The sequence below is a fragment of the Pyrus communis genome, chromosome 4 (assembly GCF_963583255.1).
Source record: "Pyrus communis chromosome 4, drPyrComm1.1, whole genome shotgun sequence".
Taxonomy (NCBI): domain Eukaryota; kingdom Viridiplantae; phylum Streptophyta; class Magnoliopsida; order Rosales; family Rosaceae; genus Pyrus; species Pyrus communis.
In genome coordinates this window covers 2,591,947-2,619,003 of record NC_084806.1, presented here as the reverse complement: position 1 = coordinate 2,619,003, position 27,057 = coordinate 2,591,947, and the positions used below count along the sequence as shown (strand labels likewise).

General features: G+C 36.8%; 5 protein-coding genes and 1 pseudogene across 6 annotated transcripts; 3 read left to right on the top strand and 3 right to left on the bottom strand.

The window, feature by feature from the left end:
- Positions 1 to 140: 140 nt before the first annotated feature.
- Positions 141 to 2,669, bottom strand: LOC137731923 (uncharacterized). The gene is made up of 8 exons (XM_068471185.1): positions 2,414 to 2,669; positions 2,239 to 2,332; positions 2,023 to 2,148; positions 1,721 to 1,879; positions 1,137 to 1,255; positions 608 to 799; positions 429 to 519; positions 141 to 334 (listed from the first exon to the last, which is right to left on the bottom strand). Exons 1-8 carry the CDS (start codon positions 2,569 to 2,571, stop codon positions 242 to 244), a joined length of 1,032 nt encoding a protein of 343 aa, XP_068327286.1. The 5' UTR covers positions 2,572 to 2,669; the 3' UTR covers positions 141 to 241.
- Positions 2,670 to 3,382: 713 nt separating this feature from the next.
- On the top strand, positions 3,383 to 12,497 carry LOC137731209 (mediator of RNA polymerase II transcription subunit 25). The gene is made up of 15 exons (XM_068470313.1): positions 3,383 to 3,722; positions 5,460 to 5,490; positions 5,794 to 5,857; positions 6,556 to 6,686; positions 6,786 to 6,995; positions 7,091 to 7,156; positions 7,568 to 7,778; positions 8,163 to 8,230; positions 8,357 to 9,142; positions 9,294 to 9,347; positions 10,034 to 10,062; positions 10,442 to 10,510; positions 10,620 to 10,704; positions 11,214 to 11,300; positions 11,683 to 12,497. The coding sequence occupies exons 1-15, from the start codon at positions 3,625 to 3,627 to the stop codon at positions 12,178 to 12,180; spliced, it is 2,487 nt and encodes an 828-aa protein (XP_068326414.1). The 5' UTR covers positions 3,383 to 3,624; the 3' UTR covers positions 12,181 to 12,497.
- Positions 12,498 to 14,188: 1,691 nt separating this feature from the next.
- LOC137732997 (lysine histidine transporter-like 6) lies at positions 14,189 to 17,563 on the top strand. The gene is made up of 8 exons (XM_068472224.1): positions 14,189 to 14,246; positions 14,342 to 14,487; positions 14,585 to 14,968; positions 15,729 to 16,122; positions 16,618 to 16,723; positions 16,886 to 16,977; positions 17,081 to 17,149; positions 17,248 to 17,563. Exons 1-8 carry the CDS (start codon positions 14,220 to 14,222, stop codon positions 17,344 to 17,346), a joined length of 1,317 nt encoding a protein of 438 aa, XP_068328325.1. The 5' UTR covers positions 14,189 to 14,219; the 3' UTR covers positions 17,347 to 17,563.
- Positions 17,564 to 17,887: 324 nt separating this feature from the next.
- On the bottom strand, positions 17,888 to 18,893 carry LOC137731288 (small ribosomal subunit protein eS1y-like; annotated as a pseudogene).
- Positions 18,894 to 19,631: 738 nt separating this feature from the next.
- On the top strand, positions 19,632 to 22,170 carry LOC137730928 (ATP-dependent Clp protease adapter protein CLPS1, chloroplastic-like). 2 transcript variants are annotated; one of them, XM_068469938.1, is made up of 3 exons: positions 19,632 to 19,871; positions 21,006 to 21,159; positions 21,435 to 22,170. In XM_068469938.1, the coding sequence occupies exons 1-3, from the start codon at positions 19,808 to 19,810 to the stop codon at positions 21,694 to 21,696; spliced, it is 480 nt and encodes a 159-aa protein (XP_068326039.1). In that variant the 5' UTR covers positions 19,632 to 19,807; the 3' UTR covers positions 21,697 to 22,170. The 2 variants fall into 2 exon arrangements, with proteins under 2 accessions (XP_068326039.1, XP_068326040.1); XM_068469939.1 differs by having other exon boundaries at positions 19,637 to 19,871; positions 21,009 to 21,159.
- A 134-nt stretch (positions 22,171 to 22,304) lies between these two features.
- Positions 22,305 to 25,621, bottom strand: LOC137730927 (GDT1-like protein 4). Its single transcript, XM_068469937.1, has 13 exons — positions 25,306 to 25,621; positions 25,143 to 25,211; positions 24,772 to 24,831; positions 24,617 to 24,664; positions 23,890 to 23,978; positions 23,772 to 23,808; positions 23,650 to 23,694; positions 23,474 to 23,539; positions 23,350 to 23,394; positions 23,207 to 23,268; positions 23,026 to 23,098; positions 22,809 to 22,904; positions 22,305 to 22,633 (listed from the first exon to the last, which is right to left on the bottom strand). The coding sequence occupies exons 1-12, from the start codon at positions 25,321 to 25,323 to the stop codon at positions 22,833 to 22,835; spliced, it is 684 nt and encodes a 227-aa protein (XP_068326038.1). The 5' UTR covers positions 25,324 to 25,621; the 3' UTR covers positions 22,305 to 22,633; positions 22,809 to 22,832.
- Between the last annotated feature and the right edge of the window lie 1,436 nt (positions 25,622 to 27,057).

Genomic DNA, 27,057 nt, shown 5'->3' with positions numbered 1-27,057 from the left:
CATTTTATTAAGTGGCATCGCTCTACTACTAGCTAAGTGGGCCTTACAAATATTTGTGCCTCCAATGTCCCAATAACTATTCCGCAATGGAATTTTGCTCACGTGAGCCAGCTTCTCATATGTAACTCAGAGGGAACCGATGGTACCAATAAAATAAACTGACATTTACAAATTACGAGTTTGATGAGATGTGTACATATTTTCAGTGAGCTACAGTGTCTGTATATCCGCAGAAAACATATTACGGAAGATTTGGAGGTAGCGGGATTTCTAGCGGTACACCAGGAGTAGGCTGCAGTACCTGTGCATCTGGTAATTCCTTGGACAAAAGATCCTGCATTTAACAACCACAACTTCAATTGTGATAATATTGCAGAAAGAAATCTAAAACTTCACCATAGAAAAAACCGTGAGAAGAAGAAAACAACCTTGAATGATTCGATTGTTCCTTCAGCCGAAACTAAACTCGCAAGAAGCCCTTTGGCATCCAAGTCCCCATTTGTCATCGGGACAATGAACCTACAAAATGTAAAACAAAGACGTTGATATGTGTCTGCTAAAACCACCTTTATGTATATGTTAGTATTAAGGTATAAAGAATCTGTACTTGGCATTCAGCAGCTTTGCAAGTCGAACTGCATCTTCTTGTCCAGAGACCAAGGTAAATTTAGGCAGAAGCTGCTTTATGACCGGTGTGATAATAATATCAGCTCTTTCCTTCTCGAGTGAACTTGTATTGTATACACAATGGGGTTCATAGTAAAGTGTAGATTTCCCTTCTGGATAAATGACAAGATATCTGGTCCACATATTATAACATCTCGTTAATATCCGTTTAACCAAAGACTAAAGAACATATTACAAGGAACTGTTTCATAAAAGGAAAATCTACAAGCCAAGCCATCCAATACAGTCAACAATTTAAGTTCAGTCATTAAGCAGTTTGTTTACACTTGTAATTGTAATTAGTAAAGATGGTTAGGGACTTCATTGTAATTAGCATATTCTTTCTCTGTTGTAATTATTAATTCAATCAATCAAGAAGAATTTTCCATTAACTTCATTCCTTTTTATTTCATTCCTTGCCAATGGAATTCACTGGTGTTACAATCGCAATAAGAAAAATGAAACCTTACCCATTTTCGGGGCGCTGCCAAGGAGGACCTAGAACTGGCCCTGCTGTGGCCTGAACTTTGACTGTAGAACCATTTCCTGCTTCAATAATGGAGCTCTGGCCAGGCTCTAGATATGTGACCTAAACAAAATTCGTGTTAATCTCAAATCGAAACACAGAATGCGACTTCATCTACGGCTTTGGGATCATCTTGCATGCCAGCATTGCAAGTTTCAGGAACAATTGAGCCAAGTTGAAGCGATGACAGTAAGGTTCAGTAACTTCAGTTGTTGCGAAAGGTATAATTTTGGAATGGAATTTGTGTAGTAATGTCCACCATCTTAGTAGCACATGTATTAACCAAAAATTAAGAGGGAACAGATGCACAATAAACCCAACACCACAGCCGGATTATATACCCCAATTATAAAAACTACACTAGTTTTTAAGAAACAAGGCATTGCTTAAAGTGCATTGTTGTTTCTTTGGTGGTGACTGTAAAGATTGTTCACGCGTCACATGAATAAACAGCGTATATTAAAAAGAAAAACAAAATTAACATTCAACAAGCTGCAGCCTAAAACAAAACAGTAGTTTCAAACTCACATTGCTGAAAAGGGAATCCAACAAGGCCTTAGCATTTGGTGTAGCTATTACTCTAAGATTCGGGTACTTTTTGGAGAGCGGCTTTAATGTCTTCAAATGGCAGTGATCATCAAGACTTTGTGTAATAAGCAAGCAATCAACTTCTGGAATATCACTTAACTGCACTAAAGTTGCAAACCCAATCAAAACAGGCCTATCAACTTCACAACATTCTACAAAATAATGGCAACATATGCGTAATTAAAAAGGAAAATCGAAGGCAAATTCGCTTCAAAAAATTGAATTCGAAACTAAAGGAGTACCTGGAAATTCTTCAAAAACTTCTTGGCAGCATCATAAAGCCAGGGGATTCCAAAATCCAAATTACCCACCAAGATTGGATCCACCAGTATTTTCACCCCACCCACATCCCACAACCAACTATTCCCCTAAAAGTAAACATTTATTTACATACGTAAATAAAAATTCCCAAAAGTAATCAAATTTAAGAAGTACCAATAAGAAAATTGAAAACCCACCTCCAAATAAGTGAGCTTGAACCCATCGGTGCCAGAGAAACTTGATTGAATTGCGTTTTCCTCAGAAACCACAGCAGAAACAACCCTACCAGTCCTGAAAATATGTAAATTAATTGACAATTCATTTCTCAAATTCACCTAGAAACCCTATATAGAGAGAGAGGAGAAAGAGAACCTGGAATTCGAAAGCTTCAATTGTTTCGAGCTTGCGCGAATAGGGGTGAGAGGAGAGAGAAAGGGATAGGGAGCGAAAGGGGATAGGGTTGTTCTGGTTGTGCATGGTCTACTGCGGCAGGAGCAGAGAAGAGAGCTGCCCTGAGCGGCGGCTGCCATGGTGTTCCCGCGAATTTGGAGAGATATTGAAGTGCAAAGTTGATTACTTTATTATTAATCAAATTCAAATGGATTTTATGCTGCCACTTGCCACGGGTTCACCCACATGAACAAGAAATTTGATTAATAATTACTATTTTTTTTTTCTAATTTCGGGAATAAATGCATTTTTTTGTATTATGATTCTAATTTTGGGTCTTTGCATTACCCAAAAGAACGAAACCAAAATTACTTCTTTTTTTAGACCAGTAGTAGTTGCATTGGCCGAAGCGAATATATTTTTTAGTTTAAATATTCATATCGTAATCTAAATTAGTTTAAAATAGAATATCAAATTTTAGTTTTTTATCAAATTAAAATTCGGATCCTCTCATACTCTTGAGATTTTCTCATCATAGCTAAAACTTACTTTCTTTTCCTGATACTTTCCCGGTATAGTAGAAAATTCTCTTTGTCATTCTTGAGATTTTTTCGATATTATTCTTCTGAGCACAATGCTTGATTTTTCTACTCTTATTATTGATTCAAAATAAAAGGAAATAAAAGAAAGATCAAGCAAAAATGACACAACCAACCCAAATAAGTGTGTTGCAATCCATGATTATATCAAAATCTAAATTAACAATTTTCACTCAGTCATTTGCTTTTGTTTTAGAAATTAAAAAGAAAGCAACAAGAAAAAAAAAAAAAAATGGACAGAAATTCAAAATCTTAAAGGTAGGGTGCAAATCGGTCAATTCAAAATAGTTCAGGGGTTACCCTATTAATATTGACTGTTTATTGAGGTTTTACCACCGTTCCAACTAGAAAAACTAAAAAAAGGCGGTGGGCTCCGCCTTTAATTTTGCGCCACCGGAAGAACCCCCAAACCAGTAGCGGCAGCAGCAGTAGCAGCGGGGTATTGACTCGCATTTAAAATACTCGTCTTCGTCACCCAGAACGCTGCGTTTCGTGCACTTACCACCGTTTCCAAGCTTTGGACTTTCACACATTTTCCGCCGCACAGCCAGCAAAAGCAGTTGAAATTTCTCTACGGTTCTTTCGAGCCGTACGATGGCGGAGAAGCAGCTGATCGTGACCGTTGAAGGCACCGCCGCCATGGGGCCCTACTGGGCAACCGTCGTCTCCGATTACCTTGATAAGATCATCAGGTAGGGAGTTTCTTGGCTGAATTTATTCTTTTGTTGTTTATTTTTTAGATTTTTTTTTGTGATTTTAGGGTTTTGGTGTTTGTTATTGGACGAGAATTTTATGAAGCTCGTATATGTGATTAATTAGCTTGTTTGGGCTGCGTTTGGTGGCTCGGAATCGAAATTTGATTGCAATTTCACTTTTCACTTTGAAATTGGTTATGTGGAGTAGTTGTTTGTTAACTGGAAAAACTATACTGTTTTGGTTCAATTTTGAATCTTTCGTCAGCTACGAAAGAATCTGATAAAACTAGTTTAGCGAGTTATAAAAATGTCCGATTTTTCTGTACCCTCGAACCGTGAAATCGTAGGCAGCCTTGCTGTATTTCTACTATGTACAAAGTTTTATTTCATATAATCCTGATGGAAACAGGATTTTGATTGATTTGTAAATAATTAGTTAGTTCTCATCAGTTTTGTTAGAAGCTATCCGCGGTGATGAGCTCCATGCGTTGATTTGTTGCTTGTTGGCATGTGATGGAAAGTAAGTCCTATAATTGGTCAGATAGATATATTCCATGTATCAAGATTAACTTCCTTCCAAATTATGCACACAATACAAGCGATTTTAATGAGGTAACTTTTAGTTATTATCCCGTGTTTGCTATGAACTTATTACAGAGCCTTCTGCTTTAGGAACAAATACAGTACTTATAGGCTAAATCTGTCATATTTACGTTTTGGGTTTGACATTGAATAATTGGTTTTCCTCCGGTATTCAAGCAAAGGAGAGAGTGGATAACTCCTTAGACATCTTGAAGCAGGGTATCATGCTCCAGCTTATTGGAGTGAGCATTCTCTATACTACGATGTCTGAAGTGTATTTTTACACATTATTATTAATTATTTAAATTCTTAATATTATTTTTGTTATTGTAATACTATAATCAGTAACGTATAGGTTACGTGGTCGATGGTGGATGGTTAGTTTTTACTTTACAGAGTTTCGTGCAGACGTGTCAATAACTAGAGAAAAATGTACATACGTGCTTGTCAATGAGACTATTAGATATGCCCGAGGTGGTCAATGTGATCTTTAAAAGAGGATCCCCAATTCCATCACAGAGAAAACCCTAATGGCTGAGAAACAACTGATCATCGCTGTTGAAGGGACTGCAGCCATGGGTCCCTTCTGGGAACTCATTTTTAAAGATTATTTAGAGAAGATCGTAAGGTCCGCGGTTAAGTTCTTAGTAATTTTTCTATCTTTCTTCCTTTGTGCTGTGTCGTAGCTTCTGTTCTTTCTCCCTCCTTGTCTATGACCAACTTTGATTTCACACGTTACTTTTTGGTTTCTACTTATGATGTAGGTTACAAGGTAAGTTCTCATGAATTTGTCCTGTTGAATCATATATTTCTCCTGGGGTTTAATTAATTTTATTAGGAGTGCCCATTTATAGAACAATTCCCTAAAGTATAGTATAAAAGTTGAGGTTTATCATGATTTCCCATTTACAGTTTCATTTCATTGCACATGAAAACTTTATACAGCTGTCCTTGAGAATTCTAAAAGTTAATAAGTGCCTAGGTATAACAACTTCAGTGAAGGTTCATACTTGGAATTTAACAATCTTCGTCAAATACATTCCTGTACATAGAACCAAATATGAAGTTTGTCATTGATTTTTCATTAACATGCATGGGATTTTATGCACTGCTCTATAAATAAGTCACTTCTGATTTATCTTTTTCCTGTAGGAGTTTCTGTGGAAACGAGCCAAGTGGGCAGGTTTGTCCCTTTTCCATTACTTTAGGTTTATCATTATCTATCAGAAGTAATTTGTCCGAACTGTTAATTGTTCATTACATATTTAAACATGTTTTCGTGTACATGGTTGTGCCTTCTTTGACTAGATGTTAATAGCATGCATGTAATAATTTGAGTACCATTTTTGTACGCTACATCAACTATTTATCAAACCACAGACAACCATTCTTACATTTCACTGGCAACAGCATTATTAGTTCCCTCTGTAAGACTTCTAGCTTGGTAGTCTTTTTCTTATTATGTAATTTGGCTTTTGAGATGCAGAAGCTCTCGACTTCTACTGTTGAGCTCTCCCTGGTCACATTCAATACTCATGGATCTTATTGTGGTATGTAATTTTGTTCTTCTTATTCCTAGTTTTCCAATGTATGACTTGTGTTGTTAATTTATTATTGCAGTACGAGGTTGACTATAAATTCTTCAGGAATTTTACTTTATGTAGGGTAAGACTTGCTAGTCCTCCATCCTCCTACTAACAGGATTCAATCTTACACTAAGTCAAATAGTTCTTTGTAAACAGGGTTCAATCTTATACTAAGTCAAATAATTGTTTGAAAGTTAAGCTGGATGTTGTTCAAGGTTTGCAAATTATTTCTTGGTGATTTTAACATGCTTTGTGGATTTATTCCCTTTGAAGTGGTGGATTTTTACTAGCTTTAAGTTAAATTCTAAAATTAGTAGACTTTATTGTAACGTAGTGGCTCTTTGTACATAACACCACCTGGAAGTCTGAAAAACTTGTTTGAGTTCAGTCCCTTGTCTACTTTTGTGAACTTTATGTGGAAATACAGTGAGCTACATTAAGTTATACGTTTCCAGTTCCCCTCAGTAGGACAACTTATGGTTGGAAATGGAAGTTTTTTTTTTTTTCCCCCGGTAAACTACCACTTAACTAGTATCACACCTTGTTTCTTATGAACCCAATTCACCAAGATGATATGCGGGCATTTCATGTCGTTACTGTAACTGGCATTTGCTCAATATATATATGAATATTTTGAAATAATTGTACAACCTTTCATCAAGGTTGCCTGGTACAACGGAGTGGCTGGACAAGGGATGTGGATCTCTTCTTACATTGGCTTTCAGCTATACCCTTTTCTGGGGGTGGGTTTAGTGATGCTGCAATTGCGGAAGGGCTTTCGGAAGCTCTAATGGTATGCTGTTCAAAGCCGTCCAAGTACTTTTGAGTTCAAATGCATTTCTTAGTCACATTTTAAACTTAACATTTACAATTCTTCTGATGTAAAACACAGATGTTCCCTACAGTTCAAAATGGAAGCCAAAATCAACAAAATGTGGATTTTCAGAAGCATTGTGTTCTTATTGCTGCGAGTAACCCTCACCCTCTGCCCACACCAGTGTATCGGCCACAAATTCAAAATTTGGAGCAAAATGAAAATATTGATGCACAAACTGAAAATCGTCTTTATGATGCTGAGGCTGTTGCTAAATCATTTCCACAGGTAGTTTTTTTGTTTATTCCTAGTTTAACGGTGTCTGTTCCTTTCCTCATGAGGGTTGAAAGTCATCAGTAATGAGCCCTTACTTTTTCATCCAGAGCTCTGTTTCTCTGTCAGTCATTTGTCCAAAACAGCTACCTAAGCTCAGAGCAATATACAATGCAGTATGTTCCATCTCTTATCTCTTATCCTTATATGTTTTATATATATATATATATATATATGTATGTATGTATGTATGTATATATTAAGCTTTTGACTTTTTGTATATCTTGCTAAATCAACATTAAAGTAACTTCCTTTATTTTTCTTGGTGCTTTGTTGAGCTTTAACCCTTTATGTTGTTGAATTCTAAAATCAACCACTTAGACTATCATGAACAAAAAATATAGTTTTTTTTTTTCTGGTATTCATATGCATGGAACCACTGTCTAATTATATTAATAAAGCTGCAAAGAATGTTCGACAATACAAAAGGGAGGCGACGGTATTGTTGCCAGACTGAATATTTTATTTCCTATGGCTTAAGATCACTAGAAGAAGTTGGTGTGATAGTGACCACTTTGCCAATGCAGGGAAAGCGCAACCCTAGAGCGGCAGATCCACCAATTGATAATGCGAAAAATCCCCACTTTATTGTTTTAATCTCAGAGAATTTTATGGAGGCCCGTGCTACTTTAAGTCGTCCGGGAATTACAACTTTGCCCTCAAATCAGAGTCCTGTAAAAATGGACATAGCTCCTGTTGCTTCAGTTACTGGGCCGCCTCCAACTTCTATGCCCTCAGGTTTGCAGTCAATATGCTGTCCCTTTTTCCAATGCAAAATATTTGGTTCATTTTTTGCTTCTGTTAATGAAAGTACTTAATGATTTGGTTTCACTTATCTATTTGACTTTTTTTTGTTGAAATTATCAATGTTTCAGTATCAATAAGGTGTAGTCGCAATTTCTATTTTATCTTTTATAAGAGTAATTGTCTCTGTCATACCTCTCAAATGAACATAGTAAGATTAAATGAATTACAAATCTTAGTATAATAGGCTGTCTTGTTTGAATTAATCACTTAAGTTTGTTATGGCTAGGCTGTTCATATTTTTTCATGGTTAATTCTTGCTTATCCTGCTTGTTTGCAGACTTATCCTTTCTTTTTCTTTCCTCTTTTTCAAATTAGTGAATGGACCTGTTATGAATCGGCAACCAATTTCTGTTGGAAATGTGCCTCCTGCTACTGTAAAAGTTGTAAGATTTCTTATGCACTCTTGAACTTTTATGCTTTGTGCAAAGGAAAAAGATGTTTTTTTTGGTCTGGTATACTGCTTTAAATTGCACACGTATAGTCATAAAGTTTTGATATGATTTGTTTAGGAGCCAAGTACCATAAGTTCCATGGGACCTTCTTTTGCACACATTCCATCTGTCCGTCCTCCTTCCCAAGGAGTCCCAAGCTTGCAGACTTCGTCACCATCTTCTGCTTCGCAAGAGATGGCCACAAATAATGATAATGTGCCAGATTTGAAACCTGTAGTGAGTGGTGTGACACATCCCTCGCGTCCTGTGGGTAGCATCCTCAATAACATCTCTCAAGCACGTGTGATGAACGCAGCAGCCTTAACTGGAGGAACTTCTATGGGACTCCCAACTATGGGTCAAAATCCTATGGCCATGCATGTATCAAACATGATATCTAGTGGAATGGCATCTTCAGTTGGTGCTGCTCAAAATGTATTTTCATCTTCAGGGTCCGGCAATCTTACACAGGTTGCGCAGAACCCAGGTCTTAATTCATTCACTTCAGGTACCTCTAATGTCTCTGGCAACAATAACCTTGGGATGTCACAACCAATGAGTAACCTCCAAGGTGGTGTTAGTATGGGTCAAGCTGTTCCTGGTATGAGCCAAGGAAATCTCTCGGGACCGCAAATGGTTCAAAGTGGAATTGGCATGAACCCAAACATGATGAGTGCCCTTGGTTCAACAGGTGCCTCTTCTGGAACTGGTACAATGATTCCTACTCCAGGAATGGCTCAACAGGTGCAATCTGGGATGCAGTCACTTGGTGCAAACAATAATTCAGCATCTAATGTGCCGTTTTCACAACAGACATCAAGTGCTCTGGCATCTGCACAATCCAAATATGTGAAAGTCTGGGAGGTAGGTCTTTTAAAAAAATACGGTTGGATTTTCAAACTTCTGGTGGTAACTTTTTTAAGCCAGAATGTCAGGAAAGTTTTAAAGATGGTTGGCTCTGTTTTACTGTGGTATTCCGCAATAACTTATACTTGAATGATGAAAATACATGCAGGGAAATTTATCTGGGCAGAGACAAGGGCAGCCTGTGTTTATCACTAGATTGGAGGTTCGTTCTCAGTTACCTCGTTGGATGACATGGAAACTGTGGTTTATTTTGTGATACTCTTACGTCTGGTTTCTTGCATTGCACAAAATTATTATTTTTGAGAGAAAAGTGGAGCATGTGTGTGACTCTGGCACATGAGGATTTTCAGTATGTTTCCGTATAAATTGGTTGTGAAACCGTCTGACCATCATTTCTTTGATTTCCACAAACTACTCTTCACCCAAAACACCACTGATAAACTATCACAAGAGAAGGGAAATTCCAAATTGCCATTGAATCAAGCCAATGTGCTGTCATGGATAACCATAGTTATTTATGTTGAACTTAAATTTTTCTGAAAAAAGTTCTCTATGTTTCCTTGTGATTGTGCTTCAGAGTGATTTGAATTCAAAAGTATTATGCATTTGGTTTCAGTTTTAATACATTTGTCGGAGGAGGAGAGAGAACAAAAATTGCCGAAAACACTGAACAATCGATAAATAGTTATTTCAAGTGTGCCATCAATGACATCTATTTTTATAGACAATTTGATAACCATAAGGGTCTGAGCGTCCTGAATTAAACCACAGCATGAGGCATGTTTAGGGCCTAACCACATGGGATTATTTATATTTCTCTTAGTTATCTTTTACAATTTTAGCAGTTAATTGTTTGTTAACTCCACAATTGCTTTCTAATTTTGTCAGGGTTACAGGAGTGCTTCAGCTTCTGAGACGTAAGTCGGGAGTGTACTCTTTCTTCTTTTTGTTTCAAATAGATGTTAATGGAATGTAATCAATGGTTTAAAGTTTCTATTTTAACTTTAATTCTTTTATGTAGAAAAAGAGGTCTATGACTATTAATATTTCTACCTTATCAAAGCAGACGTCTTTTTCTTTGGTTAAAATAAAAATTTAGTTACCTTCATTCTTAGAATCCTAATGGCTTGACGTGCTGTAAGAATTTTGGCGTGATGTTGAATGTATTTTGATCAGAACTCTTTAGTTGGGCTTAATTGGTTGGTGCTTTAGTGCACAATAAAATCTTAATCTCATGACTATGGTAAAATGTGTCATTGGCGTATATTTATTGACGTGCATTGTTTCACTCCTCAGGCTTGCAGCAAACTGGCCACCAACAATGCAAATAGTGAGGCTCATATCTCAGGACCACATGAATAACAAGTAATTACAATTTAGTGAAAACATTCTCTCCTTTATTTTTCTGTGTAATATTTTCCTCCTGACGTTATATTCCTCAGTTTTCTTGACCTCATCAATATTTATAATTCAGGCAATATGTTGGAAAGGCAGACTTTTTAGTTTTTCGGGCAATGAATCAGCATGGGTTTCTTGGGCAATTGCAAGAGAAGAAACTTGTAAGCTGTCTACTCTCTTTATCTCACCTTACCACTCTTTCCCTCGAGATTCAAAAATTGTCCTCATTGCTAATTTGCTATCCAATTTCTTGCCACTTCCACTTTATCCCTCAAAAGTCCTTACCCACTTGCCTAATCATCGTCTTCTCTTATATATATTAATCTAAGCATCTTGGATTACCACTTGATTATCTGTAAATTCTAATCTGGCAGAGTACTTCCTTAGATTCTGTGTGACATTCTGATATGAACTTAGTTAAGTATCTGTTTAAACTCAATAACCTCTAAATGCTGTGATAACTAAATTTATGCATTTAATTGGCTCTCTTGGCTTGAAGTGGGGTAATTCTTGATTGTGGTATCATCCATTTGAGACTTCAGCATCAAAAGCTAGTTCTTCTATTTTATTTGACCACCTGCAATAGTTTTCCTTTGAATGTAATCATGAAACCAAGGACTATTCTTATATGTTTTTTTCTTCTCAAAAAGCTGATTTCCCACTTTTTCAGTGTGCAGTGATCCAATTGCCCTCTCAGACACTACTGCTCTCTGTTTCAGACAAAGCATGCCGCTTGATTGGAATGCTGTTTCCAGGGGTGAGCTTGTTATTACTTAGACCATTCTTATTACCGCAGATTGTAATTCAGTGATATTAGTTTTTGCCAATATAAAGTATTCATAGCCACCAACTCTGAGCTCGTAAATCCACAACAAATATGTGAGGTACCTTCAGTACTAAAAGAAACCAGCAAAATGGACCTTGTGTTTTGCGAAAATTTTGTGGGGATCGTCAAGGACCTTTCTAGCCTGTATAAGGTGCTTTTAGTTCTGAAGGTTCCCTGCATATCCTGCAACTTCTGTTTTAACTTCTTTCTGAAATGGAGGCCTGTGGTGGTACTCCAAAATGAGTTTGTGGCTCGGCATTGTAACCTTCTTACAACCTGGTTTTTGTTAAAGCTAAATCTACCATCGGTTCAGGATATGGTTGTGTTTAAGCCACAAGTAGGCGGTCAGCAACAGCAGCAGCAAATGCAACAGCTACAACAGCAACAAATTCAAGTAGGTGGTCAGCAACAACACATGCAAGTTCCCGGTCAGCAACAGCAGCAACAAATGCAAGTACCCGGTCAGCAACAACAGCAACAAATGCAAGTACCCGGTCAGCAACAGCAGCAACAAATGCAAGTACCCGGTCAGCAACAACAGCATCCTCAGATTCAACAACAACATCCACAGATTCAACAGCAGCACCCTCAGATTCAACAACAGCAGCAACTCTCGCAGCAGCAGCTCTCACAACTTCAATCACAACAGCAACTGCCGCAGCTTCAGCAATTGCAGCAACAGCATCAACAACAACAGTTGGTTGGGACAGGGATGACTCAAGCTTATGTTCAAGGCCGGTCGCAATTAGTCTCACAGGGACAGGTTTCGTCACAAGGGCCTAATATGCCTGGAGGGGGCTTTATGGGTTAAATAAGAGCTTCAACTTGTTATAAACACTCGGGGACTCGCATATAAATAACTTTACTATCAGCCAGTGTAATCCCTAATGATCGGACTTTTATTTATCAGTTTCAGAGGCCTATCTTTTTAGATGAAAATTATGAAACTGTGGCTAGTTACTTGACCTGCGTTGGATAGAAATTTGTGATGCTTTTGCATGTTCTTCATGCCGATGTCGTACGGCGGACTATTAGTAACTCTACTGATGTTAAAGGGATTATGCCTGATGAGTGATCCCTGCATTTGGGTTCTTCTTCTAATGGATGCCTTACTGTTAAATATGCTTATGAATTAAGTGCTGGTTTTGTTCAAGATGAGGATTCTGCTTGGAGTTTCATCTAGTCTTTGAGTACCCCTCGAGCGTTTAAGATTTTTGTTTCGCTTTTTACTTAGAAAACGAGCCTAACTAACGCGCAGCAGGTCTGGAGGTAGTCAATCTGTGGACTCATATTTCCCTGTGTCACTACTATAACGAGTCTTTGCAACATCTGTTATATACTCCCCTCGTTTGTTTGCTATCTGGAGGACGTTATGGGTTTAATGGGTGTCTAACTCGCAGTTTTTAATGGGTTTTACAAATTTCTACAAAAATCCTACGAGTGTCGTATGATATAAACATGATGTTGATTTAGCGTAAGATTAATTAAACAAGATATAATACTTGTTAAGCTTTAATTTTGTGGTAAGAAGTGGGTAGCAGTCAATCACCATTGGCTTTTGGGGATGCAAATAGCAAAGCCATTGGGGACACTCGAAAGAAGAAAGAAAAAAGAGTCGCACCAACGACTCCCATACACGAAGAGCATTCCTTCACTTGCCCTTTAATCATGAACCCCTCAAACTATTCCCTCTTTATAATCCCAATGCATTCAATTTAAGGTGGCTCCATTCACCACCAACTAAGCTCTTTAATCATTGGTTCAATACTTGGGATAAGATATAAATAATTGCACATAAGAACTTTTTGTGTAAAGAAAAATTGACATGGGAGCTTAATGAAATGATGCCTGTCAAAATGGGGTCCTTGGATTCCTTTGTATATAGCATCAAAGTGGGTGGAGTATATCATCAAATCACAGTCCAAGTTATCTTGAGTAATTTTGGAGAAAAAATTGTTTGTGCCCATTTTAAGAAACATATATTTCATATATAAGCTCACGCATTACTAATCTTTAGAGTCATCTGACATATAATGTTGTATTAGGTCTCATGATCTGATATCATACTGGTCTCATCAATATAAGAAACTAACTTAATAAGAAAGTCCAATCGAGACCTCTCTCCAACCACATAATCTAAATTATCTATTAACAAAACTCTCTTTGTCAACTAAAAGAGATTGAAAAGACCAAATTAGCTCTACCAACAAAATAAAGAAAAATAACCAACATAAAAGTTACTGACAATACAGTAAAATTAAATGCAAAATAAGTTTACTATTTATTTTTTTTCAAATATTCATAACCAGATAATCATATTAGTTGCTCTCATTTTTTCTTCCATGTTTTTCTCCTAAACAAAATAAACTCCTAAGCAATCGCTAAAGATATAAAAAGCCTCTTCAGCAACAAAAAATATTTTGATGATCGTGACCAAAAAGTTTTAGCCACCATAAATGTGTATAATTGCTAGTATGACAAATGTGAATTCTCGTAAAACCTTGTTTGCAATATTAGCTTGCGTGACTTTAGATAATTTTAAGTGGAGGGTTTAAAACTTTAACATCTTAAGCCAAGTACATGCAAGGGGTTTGTTATATCAACTTAATTTATTAAATTATTTGTTTTCCTGTATGATTCGCGTTTGCTCAACTGGATAAAGCACAAGTCCCTGTGTAAAAAAAAAGCTAAAAATAAATACATGAGTGGGGCTGAGGAATGTACATATCCTACATTTCTGCCTATATTCCGGGCCAGGAAACCACTATATACATACAACATGATGACGATCAATCAACTCCCACATTGAAAGTGTTTCCCTGTCTTCATCGCAAAAGAAGAGAAAAAAAAATGGTTAAAACTTCCCCTCCTCCAGAGGTGAGCATCACCACTCTTTATTCACACGACGTTTTCCAAATTCCACTCTGATTTTTCTGTTTGTTTGTTCATGTCCATGGTTGAAACTATGGCAGGAAGTTGTTTCAGACGACAAATGGAAGGAGGAGCCGGTGGACAACGCCCGCCGTGCAAAATGGTGGTACTCCACCTTTCACACAGTCACCGCCATGATCGGTGCCGGTGTACTCAGCCTGCCTTATGCCATGGCCTACTTAGGATGGTACAAAACACCCCAACTCATGATAATAATATATATACCAGTTGTACTTGTATTAATATACTAATAAACCCTACTTTTTTCTACCTTTAATTTTCAGGGGTCCAGGGACAATGGTGCTGGTAATATCATGGTGCATGACCTTGAACACAATGTGGCAGATGATTCAGCTCCATGAATGTGTTCCGGGAACTCGGTTTGACCGATATATCGACCTTGGCCGACACGCCTTCGGACCAAAGTTCGGGCCATGGATTGTGCTTCCGCAACAAATGATTGTGCAGGTTGGTTGTGACATAGTGTACATGGTCACCGGAGGAAAGTGTCTAAAGAAGTTTGTGGAGATGGCATGTGCCAATTGCACACCAGTCAAGCAATCGTACTGGATTGTCATCTTTGGTTCCCTTCATTTCTTTCTTTCCCAGCTCCCCAATTTCAACTCTGTTGCTGGTGTTTCTCTAGCAGCAGCTATCATGTCGCTAAGGTAGTAATTTTAATTTTCACCAAGTTTTCACTTTCCATGAGAAGGAAATTCTGATTTAGAAGACTTGCTTTAGGCCAAACAAAATCTGTTAAAAGCCACAAAAAAGAAAAGAAAAAAGAAAAAAAGGGGAGTGCAGAAATTAATTCCTTTTTAACTTCACACACAAACTCTAGTTAAGGAGAAATTTTTCTTTGTGACGGAAACTTGAGGTACACTACGTGTTATTATATAAGTGGTAGAAAGTTTAATTTTTAAAATTTTTTAACACACATATTCCACTATTTGTATAATAACACGTGGTGCACCATCCCGTATAAAATCACATTGAAAAATTTCTCCGAGTCAAGTGTGGTCTAGTTTTGTTCAACAGCATCAATTAGAGAAATGTGCATAAATTAGAGAAGTACGTACCATTTTTTTAATACATACTACTGTTGGGTGGGAGTGGGTTAAGCCTAAGTTAGCCATACTGATTTGGTTTGAATTTGTTTCCGTGAAAATCAAGCTTAAGACCTTTCATTCCCAAATAAAGAGGAACACCACTAAACTGTAATATACTAAGTGAGATTAAAAGTAAAACTAGAAGGTTACTAAATAAATAATACACTGGTACGTTGCACAATATTTTATGTTATCGTTTTAGTGTCTTCTAATAGTAGGACAACCCTACGGAAGATTTACTCGTAAACCTAACAAGAGAACTTTAGAAGGCAAATAATATATAATTTTTCCTAAACTTGAATTTGTTGTTAATTTGCAGTTATTCAACTATAGCGTGGGCAGGTTGCTTAAGCAAAGGTCGGGTTGAAAACGTGAGCTATGCATACAAGAAAACAAGCCCTGCAGATTACATGTTTAGGGTTTTCAATGCATTAGGTCAAATCTCGTTTGCATTTGCTGGGCATGCAGTGGTGCTTGAAATCCAGGCCACAATTCCATCGACGCCCGAGAAGCCGTCGAGAATTCCCATGTGGAAAGGTGCTCTAGGAGCCTACTTTATCAACGCAATTTGCTATTTCCCGGTGGCCCTCATCGGGTACTGGGCTTTGGGTCAAGATGTCGATGATAACGTGCTCATAGATCTTAAAAAACCTGCATGGCTCATTGCTGCTGCTAACCTAATGGTTGTCGTCCATGTCATTGGCAGCTACCAGGTATAAATCTGCACTCAGTAACAAAAGCACTCCTGACAACTAGAAGTGGTTCCTAACAACTTAAAAAACTTTTGATTACGTTAGGCAGATTTAAAAGCTTTTTTGAGTGTTTTTCTAGAAAGTACTTCCAAATATATCTTATAAAAGTTTTGGAAACAACTTGGAATCATATATTTTTTTTTTAAATTTATAGCAAAAGCACTTCTAATATAAATGCTAAAGATTAGAAGTGTTTTCTATCGTAAAAACACACTTTAAACATTATTTTGAAAATAAATAATTGGAACTGATCCGACCATTAGTGACTTTGACTTTAACAGTTGATAGGAGATGGCTTCCAAAACTTTTCAGAATAAAAATATTATTTTCATTAAAAGTGAACAATACCATGAATGTTTCGTTAAAACTCCCTTTAATCTATGCTTTGATTCTTTGAATGTTTCTCATTAATATTAGAACCACACTAAATTAAGGATGTGACTAAAAAGTGTGCAGGTTTATGCTATGCCTGTTTTTGACATGCTTGAGAGGATGATGGTGAAAAAGGTGAACTTCCCACCTGGAATTGCACTTAGACTAATCACGAGATCAGCTTATGTTGGTGAGATTCCCATTTCCCATACGTCTCCGTATCTCTGTCATTTCTGCTTGATTAAAACCTAATTAAGTTCCTAATCACTATATATATATTTAATAAAAAATTCATCGCATTTTCTCACTGATTTTCCCGAGAAACAAACTATATATATATTTAATGTTGCAGCATTTACATTATTTGTTGGAGTCACCTTCCCTTTCTTTGGAGACCTTCTTGGTTTCTTTGGTGGATTTGGTTTTGCCCCCACTTCATACTTTGTAAGCCCATCTCACTCTATTTGATTTCTTAATTTGTTCTTGCACAAATTACAGATCTGCATCATCAGAAAGAAATTAACTAAGTGAGCATTTTTTTCAACAGCTTCCGTGTATAATGTGGCTGAGAATTAAGAAACCAAAGAGATACAGCATTCAATGGCTCGTCAACTGGGTAAGCCAAAGATATCTAATATTCCTTATTGTCGATATCGCAAATTGATACATCATGCTACAAAAAAGTTTATTTATTAGGACTCTGTGTGTTTACAGGTTTGCATATTCATCGGAGTGTTCATCATGTTGGCTTCCACAGTTGGAGGTTTTCGTAATATCATTGCTGATGCATCAACATATCGTTTTTACACGTAATTAACGATATATAAGCGGATTATTATGCCACTAATCAGACGAAAATTATGTATCATCCAAGTTGCGGAGTAACAGGACTAATGCTCTGTCATCCTCTTCCTTCAAGAATTAATCAAGCATGCAGTCTTTTAATTAGAGTGGATCATATTTAACGCCAAGCTACGTACGAAGCAACTCGTGCATCATTTTCATTTGTTTCTACTTTTTAATGTTAGGTTCTGGCTGTGCATTTGCTTTACCATAAGCAATTTCAAGTCAATATACTCTTTTGGATTAGTGTTATCTAATATATTGTCATGAAAAATTCATATCCATATACCGCATAAATGGCGGGAAAAGAAAAAGTAGTTCTTTGCCTCAGAGAAAATTCACAAAACATAATTCGAGCAACTCTAAAGTAGAAGAAAATAAAAAAAATGCTTGGCAACAATTAACCTCCGATGATATCTATAAACTTGGGCATAGCTGCATTGGCTAGACTAGTTATGCTCTAGAGCTCCAATCCTCCTCCCCGCAGTTTGGATTAGTTTAAAGCAAAACATCACGGTCCTACGTTTTTTTCCAGGGCAGTTTCTTCTTGATCAGGCCTCTCAACCTGGACACCAAGGTCTTCATAACCATGAATATACATCAGCTTGTCAAGATCAAACTTGGGTGCTTTCAACATCTTGACTTTATGGATAAACACATTTTGTAAAGGAAAGATGCTCAGCGTTTCCTTCTCAATATCTCTACCTATACTTTCAGCCATCAACCTTTTGACAAAGTCATTCAGATCACTTGTTGTCGCCCACGCGACCATGATCTCCCTCATCTTGCAGCGGATCCGCCTAATCTGGCTGGTGCGTAGCAGGTCCTCTTAACCTATTTAGTAAATTAGAAGAAAGAAAGAAAAAAAGATCCCGAACAATTATAAGTTTCATACTGAAACACTTTAATCGTGCTAAAAGTTGTATGCAGATTAAGTAAGGTAATTTAGTTTTTTCTTCTAAACTATTGAACTTGAAGTGTAATGTTATCAAGCGCTTACCGACCCAATTTTGACGTCGCTTCGAGAAGCCAATGCAGAACATCCTTAAAGTATAATTGTCTGTCGTCTTCACATCTACGTGAGCTTCCATCAAAGTCTGCCATTTCCTTACCAAGGGCCTCAGCTTGTCCGGCGTGAAATTCATCGCCCAAAAGTTTGTGAGACCTCCAAAAGTCGATGTTTGAGTGCTCCGGAGGCAATCTTGGTGCCCTGAGTACGGGAGACCAGAGTTTTACCCATGTTGTTGTTATAGAACCACAGACGAGGGGCATTGATGTCGTACCAATCTTTCTTCATATTTCGTAAACGGATCGGCAGCTTTCTTCTTTCCTCCTTTCTTTAAGGAAATCCTCTTCTTTTTTTTTCCTGACGGCCATGGTTGAATAACTGGAATTTGAATACCTAATCGAGAAGAGTTCAAAGGGTGAGACCTGCAGACACAGATGAAGTGAGAGACGAATATGGCTGTGAGAGCAAAACCTTTATTAGGACAGTTATGACTTTTTGCTCTATGCATTTTCACCTAGTGTCAAAATTGCGAAAATTCTAATATGTTCCCTTGTACATGCAACTAATAATAAATTGAGGGTTGAATGTACCATCAAAGATTCACTAGTCAAAGTTACAATGAATTTTAGGGCTTGATATTTTTTTAGTTAAATTAGACTTTAATATCTTAAAATAAGTCAGTGTAAAACTTTTTGTCAACTTTTAGAATTTCATAAAATAAATAAAATCTTAACAAGTCGACGGAATGCTCACATTAACTTATTTTTATAAGTACTAGCATATGGGCACACATAAAGCGTGTGAGAAATTTTTTTATTGTTGTTTTTGAAATAGAACGAGAGAGGAAGATAGTGATAGAGAATGTGGGAGTTGAAAGTTTATTTATTTATTTATTTATTTTATAATTAGAGGTATGTTAGAATTACATGTAGGTGATGTTTTGAAATAAAAAATAAAAAATTTTGTTGTATGAAATTACATTTCTGCATCATATTTCTTATTCATGTTCTGTTTTAATTAGAGGATTAAATTGGTAATTTCATCAGATTTTGGTTGATAATGAATATTTTATTAATTAGTAAATATAAAGTATAAATTGACTGAAAATAAAAATTCAAGACCCAAAGTACATTAACTATAAATTGCATTAATGAAACTGAATTATATATTTATATAACATAATTGTTCATAAAACAATAAAATTAAATTACTTGGTAGGGTCAAGACGACGCCAGTCTTATGGATTGCGAAAACCAGCAGTCCCACCAAACACCGCACAGGAGTCCAGCAGTTGTTCGATCATTTTCTTGTTATTTCGGTTGTTCAAACCAAAACAGAAAATTCCAGTAACTGAATAAATAAAATCGCACTACGCATTGCAGCAGCAGCAGAAGCAGCACAAGAAAAAAGAAAGATCGATTGATGGAGACTGCGATTTGCGGGAGAATCCCTCTCTCCCCCAACCACGTCTTCAACCCCAAACCAGGTTCTCTCCATTTTTCTCATTTCTTTCCCTCTGTTCGGATTTTGGGTTTCCCTCAAAATCTTTGATTTCTTCAGCAGTTGTAGGGTTACGAGTAGATTTTCTTAGCTCCTCTAACTCAAGGCTTGAATTTTTTTTTTTTTTAAATTTAGGATTTTTGTTTTTTTTATTTTTTATTGAAATTTATGAATTTTAAATGTATAATACGCCTAGAAAATTGATTATCTCTAATGGGTTTCTCTTTTCTGTTTAAAATGGAAGTGTTCAGTACCGCTTTTACAGAACATGAACTGCTAAGGAAAAACCCCATATTGTTATATAGCTGTATGTAGTTCCTTGTTAAGTTCTGTCGATGCTGCCAAAGGATTATATACTTGCTTGAATCGTATGTGTAAGCGTGCATTTGTATTCTTTGATGATTTGAAAGTTTTGATTACAATAAACTTCTCCGAAAATTGAAAGCTTTTTCGGTTGGTACTATGTTCATGTCAAATTTTCCAGTATCTTGGAAGAGGTAGGTAGGGCAGATTGGGGAGTGTAATGCAAGTTAGTTCGTTGTGTACTTGTGAATAAACTTTGGCGGGCTTCGTATGTGCTCTGTTTTGGGAGTGGTGGAGTTTCCATTTTTGCTAATGTAAGATCGAGCAATGGGAGCGGCACTAAAGATCCATCATGTTGATTTCCTTAAAAGGGTTACAAGGATTTGTGCAGTCCTAAAGATCCAGCATCTCTAGGGTCTGATTTCAGTGTAATTTGTATTACGACTTTGTTTCAGTTTATTTTTTTAATATACTATAACTCACGATTCCCCTTGTGCCAGGGCTAAAAGTGCCTTTGCCACAATTTAGCTGCATTTCATCTTTCCGAGCAATCGGAGAGCCAATACTAAAGATTTGGGTTTCAAAATCCATAGATTCTGTAGACATATATCTGCAGGCTTGTAAATACACATGTTGTGGAGGTTCTAGTATATGCTGTCTTCTTAATTCGTGACTCCGTTGCTAAATGTTTTTTTTTTTTTTTCAATCAAAGATTGGTTAGTAAGAATAGTGCTTACTGTAGTGTTTCTTTATCCTTAAACATATATATGCCCGAGTGATTCCAAATGGTGAAGCTTTTTTTATAAAACGTATTTAGCAGGAGACAGACACCCTCTTTGTAAAGGAACATGCACCAATCTTAGCATTCCTGTGGCTGTATCAGCAGCAGTACCTGGTAAAGGAGGAGGGTTATTGGAAAGGCCAGTTAGAGAGAAAACAACTCCTGCCCGTGATTCTGAGTTTGATTTGAGGTATGGAAATACAGTTATATTTGTACACCATACGAGTGCTTTGTTTAACATTTTACAGCTGCAAAATGGGTTTGCATCACTCCTATCAAATGCCTTACCCGTGCGTATCCTGTTGCACCAAACTTGATCATTAAGACAAACTATTAAAACTTATGATCCTTCCATTTTCACCTGGTTCCGGTTCAATTTGGTACTAGTGCTTTTTCTTTGAGTTCATGGTTTCTCCTTTGTAAAATTAGAAGAGAGTTAATGTTAGACTGTCCAAAATTGTTCAGGAAATCAAGGAAGACAGCTCCTCCATATCGTGTAATACTGCACAACGACAACTTCAACAAACGGGAATATGTTGTGCAAGTACTGATGAAGGTTATCCCGGGGATGACCCTTGACAATGCTGTTAATATTATGCAAGAAGCACACCACAATGGCTTGTCGGTAGTGATCATATGTGCTCAGGCTGATGCTGAAGAACACTGCACGCAACTGAGACACAATGGACTTCTGAGTTCAATTGAACCTGCAGGTGACGGATGTTAACAACTTGCATGGTGGAAATCCAATTGCTGTGAAGAATAACCCTGAGCATCAGATGCACATAATCCCAATGCCCCGATTGATATGAAATCTCGGTCATCCTGTGATCAAATTAAGACAAGAGGGTGGTAGTTTAATGAAAAGGCTTACTTTTAGTGTTTGAGATTGCACTGTGTTCCTTCTGAGTGGCAGTGGCCTGCTGAACTCTCTGTCTTAGCTTATATAGATGGTGCTTTTCTAATTTGCCCATTTACATTTAATCAACTTAGGGTTCGCTTGGACTTGCTTATGGGAAGATCAAAAGCGCTTTTAGACAACCAAAAGTGATGTCTTTCAGCGACATTTGTCCTTGATTATCCGCTGCTACTATTGTTGGACTAATAGCTCCCTTTTATTGGCATTAGTCCTGCATTAAAATTTGATACCAAATTTTCTTTTCGTGTTGATTCGACTTGTTATCTGTTCAGATTGATCAGTTCCATCATCTTGAGTACTCCTGTTCGATTGCGATTCATCGAAATGAGTTAAAACCAGGAGTCTTATGTTGTCTCAAACCCGAAAGCAACGATTACACTCTGTAGCTCAACTTAATCCTTGCTTTGGGTCGACGGTGAACAAACAAAGTAATACCCTAATTCCAATTGATAAGATAAATGACCTTTGTTACAGTAAGGTTACAACATAATCCGAGAGATCAACGTAAACTTCGATTTTATAAGAATGGAATGCAACAACAGAGTAGAGCAGAACTGTTCTCATCAGTGATTCCAAAGTTGCCAGAGTGCAATATTGGTATTGATCTTGTAGACAATCCAACTCTTTGAATCAGTTCTTTTTCTGATACGCTTGTCGTTTTGATAAACAATGAAGCTGAAATGCTTGTAAATTACTCGCACGGTGTAGATGTAAGTTCTTTAGTCAACAAATCATCCTTCAATCCCTGAAACGCACATTAGGACACAGAAGAGTCGTCATCAAAAACATATTCTAGAACAGTTATCGCATTCTTCTCTTTGTGAAATTTTTACAACGAGCATGCATTTTCCGGTCACTCACACCTCTAAAATGTATACTTTGCTATGAATATATGGTGTAAATGTAGTCAGCATACTTACTAATCATTAATCAGACTATAGGTATCAAGCCTCCACTGTCGAAAGGAAGGATTGGATTCCGAAAACAATGAAAAGAACTCCACCCGATAAACCAACCTGAACAAAACAGTTATAACTTACAACTTTGATGCCACATATTTGCCTACAGCCAACAGGCATGATATAAAAAAACAAGAACTATAATATGTTAAAGCACAAAGGCAGGGCATATAATTACTATTTTCTCAGATATCTGAGATGCCAAGCTCTTTCCACCAAGGACAGCGGCAGTCGTACACAACGCTTGTCCCCTGAGAAAAAGATGGCAAGCACAATCAGTAAATAGTGCAGAAATAACAATAAATGGAATAACTGCAAGATTTCAGAAGCCGTTCAGTTTATAAAGGATGGAAACTTACAAGATTCCACCAAGAACCACACCTAATGGGTTCTCATCTGCAGCCAGACCGATGGTAGCTAGCTGAAAGAATAGCAGGTCAAAACCAAACCGTCTTGAAGCAATAATGAATAAAATTACATATTCAACGGGAAAAATTCTCACCTGGCTCTTGTCACCCCATTCACCGAAAAAAGTAATGGAAAAGGCCTGCAGCATGAGCATGATAGATGCGGTTAAGTTATAGTCATGCAAAAATTTGAATTTCATAATCCACAGATGATAAAACCTTCAAAAAGATTGGTGAGAAGAACTGCAAGAGAAATGAACGTCTCTGCTTCTTGTCATCATCATCCTGAAAAGTAATCAACGTTCATAACTTAAAAACAAAAACTAGCACGATGTATCTCATAAAGGTGTAGCTCAAAATTGCACATAGTAGAGAGAGAGAGTGTCTGGGGGCACCTTACTACGTTTGCTGCCACCTGCGTTAGCCTTTAGATCAGCATCCTAATGGCACCAAAAGGGTGAAGTCAGAAAGGATTTGAATTGAATGCAAGCTATGAATAAAAATATGAGAAACCAACCAACTCTGCTTCAACTTCTGCAAGCTCATCTTCACCCCTGCAGGGCAACCATAATTAAATTCCACCACAAAAAGAAAACAGTAAAATAAATACAAAAAAATAATAATAATTCCATTACCCATCTTCTTTAAAAGCATCCCATAAGGACCATAGTCCAAAACCAAAGAACAACACCGTCGTTATGTGATGGGACCATTTCCTTGAGAGCTGTAATTCAAGATCAGTGTTCAGTATATTCATATTAGAACAGAAAACAAATAGAAATATGGCTATTCTTGGTTATATCAGTCAGGCAACTTTAGGTAGATGCCCTCAACTACATGCTGAGAGATTCGTCAATGTATTATTCACCCATGTTGACTGAATATAATGTTCCAGTTAATTCTGGCACCACTAGTGTTGATGACAGAAGCATATGACAACACGAATTTTTCAGTCTTCTAGAGTTTTAAACAACAGGTTACGCTTATGATGAACAAATTTTTTGTTTATAGCTTGTATCCATATTACTAAGCCCAAACAATCAATACAAACTGCAATCGTCCTTGGAATTGCAGGCCGAATGAAATGGGATCTCATACTAAAGTTCAATACCAGTAGATTCTTACCATTTCAAGTAAACTTCAGTCACCTATAAGTCTATAACCTTAAAATAGAATTTACTGTAGATCAAAGTCGGTCTTAAATCCTTTTTCCTTAAAATGTTTCCACTCTAATGATCACCACTAAGAGATGCTCTAAGTGGGACAATCATTAACCATCATATCACGAAAGTAAATTCCCTTGGATCTTAAAACAAATCCCCTGGATGAGCAATTCCATGGTGGCAGAATCAGAGTGCTTACCAGATTTGGAGCAGCCAAGCCGACGAGAACAGAAAGAATAGTCATCACCTAAAATTCAACAAAAATTTGAGATACATGTGAGGCCTCAAAAAATAAACATCCCAGATCACAGACATAACTGACTAAACGTTCATAAAGTGGGAGAAAATGCTTACAATCAGAGCTCCTAGGCAACCTGCCAAAACAAGTCTTCTAGGATGGCGCATCGCAAGAATCTTAAAGCAAAAAAATCACACCATTAGATTACCATGCACAAAATAGTATAAGATGGAAGAATATTAATTCGGGATGTGGTTCTCGCCCTTATGGAATTCGCTTCGTACCCCATTAAATGCTCAACAGGTACCGAAAGCATTCAAATTTTACTCTGTCCTCTCAAAATTCATACATAAACTAAACAATTCAGCAAAAACTCGATTTTCTCAGTAGTATTGAATTCATAAACTTTTCAACATGCCCAAATTCTTTTCCACAATTCAAAAACAAGCAAAAGGTAAAAAGAAACAAAATTGCAATCGCCACTAACCGCAGCAGCGAAGAAGGTCTTGTCGCCGATCTCCGAGAGCACAGTCATGGCAAGTGACTTGGTGAAACCCTAATCAACGGAAGCAGCAACTCAATTAAGCTAAAACAAATCGAAATTAAGACAAACCCGAACGCGGTTCGATTAATCAGAGAGAATGAATTACCTGCACGACTGTACTCATTTTTTCACTGAGTAGCGTACAACAAGAACTGAATGCTTTTTCGCAGAGAAGTGAGTCAGAGTTTGGGAATCGCTCTGACTCGCTCTGCCAATTTGGTGAGTGAGCGAGCGAGTTGGTTCGGCGATTTGTGACTGACTCGGCTGGGTCGTTGGAGTTTCTGAACCCGGTATAAGTAGTAGGACTGCAGGAGTAGCAGAGTACAACAGCAGCAAAAGCGTGTGGGGAAATTTAAAGCGTGCGGTTTAATGTATTAAAAGAGGCTGCGAATCACCATGGATGCTTTTTTATTGGACCACGGAAAAGGACTGTTGGGAGAGGATTGGATGCTCCGGCAGCTCTATCGGACGAGAAATCTCTATTAATTAACGAAATTCTTTTTCTCAACTAAAAAATGATAAAAAATACAACTTAATCTTTTATCGCATATAAAAAATAATGAATAATAATGTAATTTCACATGTCCAAATTTTACTGTTTTTTATTGAAGCATATCTCTAATTTTAAAATTTTAAAATAAAAAATAAAATAACCAAAAACAAAAATCTTCCACTCTCTCCGCGTTCTATCTCTCCCCCTCTCTTTCTCATTTTCTAAAAAAATATGTTCATACACACAAAGTATATAGGCAAATGCTAGTTTTTTATTGTGACGGGAACATAAGTGGTACACCACTTGTTTTTATGTAAGTTGTGGGAAATTTTATTTTTTAAGTTATTAACTTTTTAACACACATATTCCACCATTTGTATAGTGACACGTGATGTATCACCTCGTGTGCCAATCACATTGAAAAATCTCTCCTATCAAACAATCCGAGCGTTGGAGAAATTTTTTGTTCCCCACTAATAAGCATCTAACACCTATCCTTCTACTTCTTAAGTGACACAAAAATACCCATTTTACCCTTATATTCATAGGAAAACTAATGAAAAATGACTTAAAAACTTTAAGTTTTACCGATAAGAACAAAATAAAGGGTAAACTGAATAGTGCCATGATTGATTTTTTAGTGTAAAAATGTGATTTTTCGTTAAAGTGAACAGTATTGGAAGCTTTTCGTTAAAGTTTCCTATATTCATTTCACAAAATTATTAAATAATTAAAAAAAAATTGAAGTTGTGGGGTGAGCTCCAACGCTTTGCTGCAAATCGAAAATACCCATTTCTCCATCGCCCATCCCCATCCCCATGTAATACCCCATATTTAAAAAAAAAGATTATATATATATATATGTGTGTGTGTGTGTGTGTGTGTGAGGGGTAATTATTTTTACGTAATGATTTTATTAGATTTATTTTATGCAAGGACCTACTTTCAATATGTAAAATATTTCAATGTAAAATCATTTTTGCTACAAATCATTTTATGCAAAAACTAGCTATTTCATGTTCATATGTAATTAGAGATATTTTTAGTTTGAATTGGAGAAGAGAGATTTAAATGAGTTTGGTTTGATTTTCCTCACAAAGGGCCGAGAGTTTGATGTTAGACTAAGTGAGTAATTTTGTCTTGATATTTTTCTCTCAAAGATAAGGTGGAGAGTTTGTAACATTAGGAGTTAATGATTTGGTGATTACTCACCACTCTAAATGTGAAGGTGAAGTCTACTTAAGGGTGAGTTGGCAAGTTTGTATTCATTAGGAATCTAGGAGTTAAATGTTTGGTGATAATTCATCCCTCCAAATTTTGAAGAGGTGGGATTCATATCCCGTTGACTTTGAACGTGGCTTTTGA

What these genes read in the sequence shown, in the direction of transcription:
- LOC137731923 (XM_068471185.1), bottom strand. Translation starts at nt 2,571, where the DNA reads ATGGCAGCCGCCGCTCAGGGCAGCTCTCTTCTCTGCTCCTGCCGCAGT. An exon ending in GCAAAGCTGCTGAATGCCAA is followed by an intron (nt 520 to 607) that starts GTACAGATTCTT and finishes TACATTTTGTAG; the next exon opens with GTTCATTGTCCCGATGACAA. An exon ending in GAACAATCGAATCATTCAAG is followed by an intron (nt 335 to 428) that starts GTTGTTTTCTTC and finishes TGTTAAATGCAG; the next exon opens with GATCTTTTGTCCAAGGAATT.
- LOC137731209 (XM_068470313.1), top strand. Translation starts at nt 3,625, where the DNA reads ATGGCGGAGAAGCAGCTGATCGTGACCGTTGAAGGCACCGCCGCCATG. An exon ending in GAAACGAGCCAAGTGGGCAG is followed by an intron (nt 5,491 to 5,793) that starts GTTTGTCCCTTT and finishes TTTGAGATGCAG; the next exon opens with AAGCTCTCGACTTCTACTGT. An exon ending in TACTCATGGATCTTATTGTG is followed by an intron (nt 5,858 to 6,555) that starts GTATGTAATTTT and finishes CCTTTCATCAAG; the next exon opens with GTTGCCTGGTACAACGGAGT.
- LOC137732997 (XM_068472224.1), top strand. Translation starts at nt 14,220, where the DNA reads ATGGTTAAAACTTCCCCTCCTCCAGAG. An exon ending in GCCATGGCCTACTTAGGATG is followed by an intron (nt 14,488 to 14,584) that starts GTACAAAACACC and finishes TTTAATTTTCAG; the next exon opens with GGGTCCAGGGACAATGGTGC. An exon ending in CACGAGATCAGCTTATGTTG is followed by an intron (nt 16,724 to 16,885) that starts GTGAGATTCCCA and finishes TTAATGTTGCAG; the next exon opens with CATTTACATTATTTGTTGGA.
- LOC137730928 (XM_068469938.1), top strand. Translation starts at nt 19,808, where the DNA reads ATGGAGACTGCGATTTGCGGGAGAATCCCTCTCTCCCCCAACCACGTC. An exon ending in CGTCTTCAACCCCAAACCAG is followed by an intron (nt 19,872 to 21,005) that starts GTTCTCTCCATT and finishes AAACGTATTTAG; the next exon opens with CAGGAGACAGACACCCTCTT. An exon ending in GATTCTGAGTTTGATTTGAG is followed by an intron (nt 21,160 to 21,434) that starts GTATGGAAATAC and finishes AAAATTGTTCAG; the next exon opens with GAAATCAAGGAAGACAGCTC.
- LOC137730927 (XM_068469937.1), bottom strand. An exon ending in GCTTGGCTGCTCCAAATCTG is followed by an intron (nt 23,979 to 24,616) that starts GTAAGCACTCTG and finishes CTTGAATTACAG; the next exon opens with CTCTCAAGGAAATGGTCCCA. An exon ending in AATGGGGTGACAAGAGCCAG is followed by an intron (nt 23,269 to 23,349) that starts GTGAGAATTTTT and finishes CTATTCTTTCAG; the next exon opens with CTAGCTACCATCGGTCTGGC.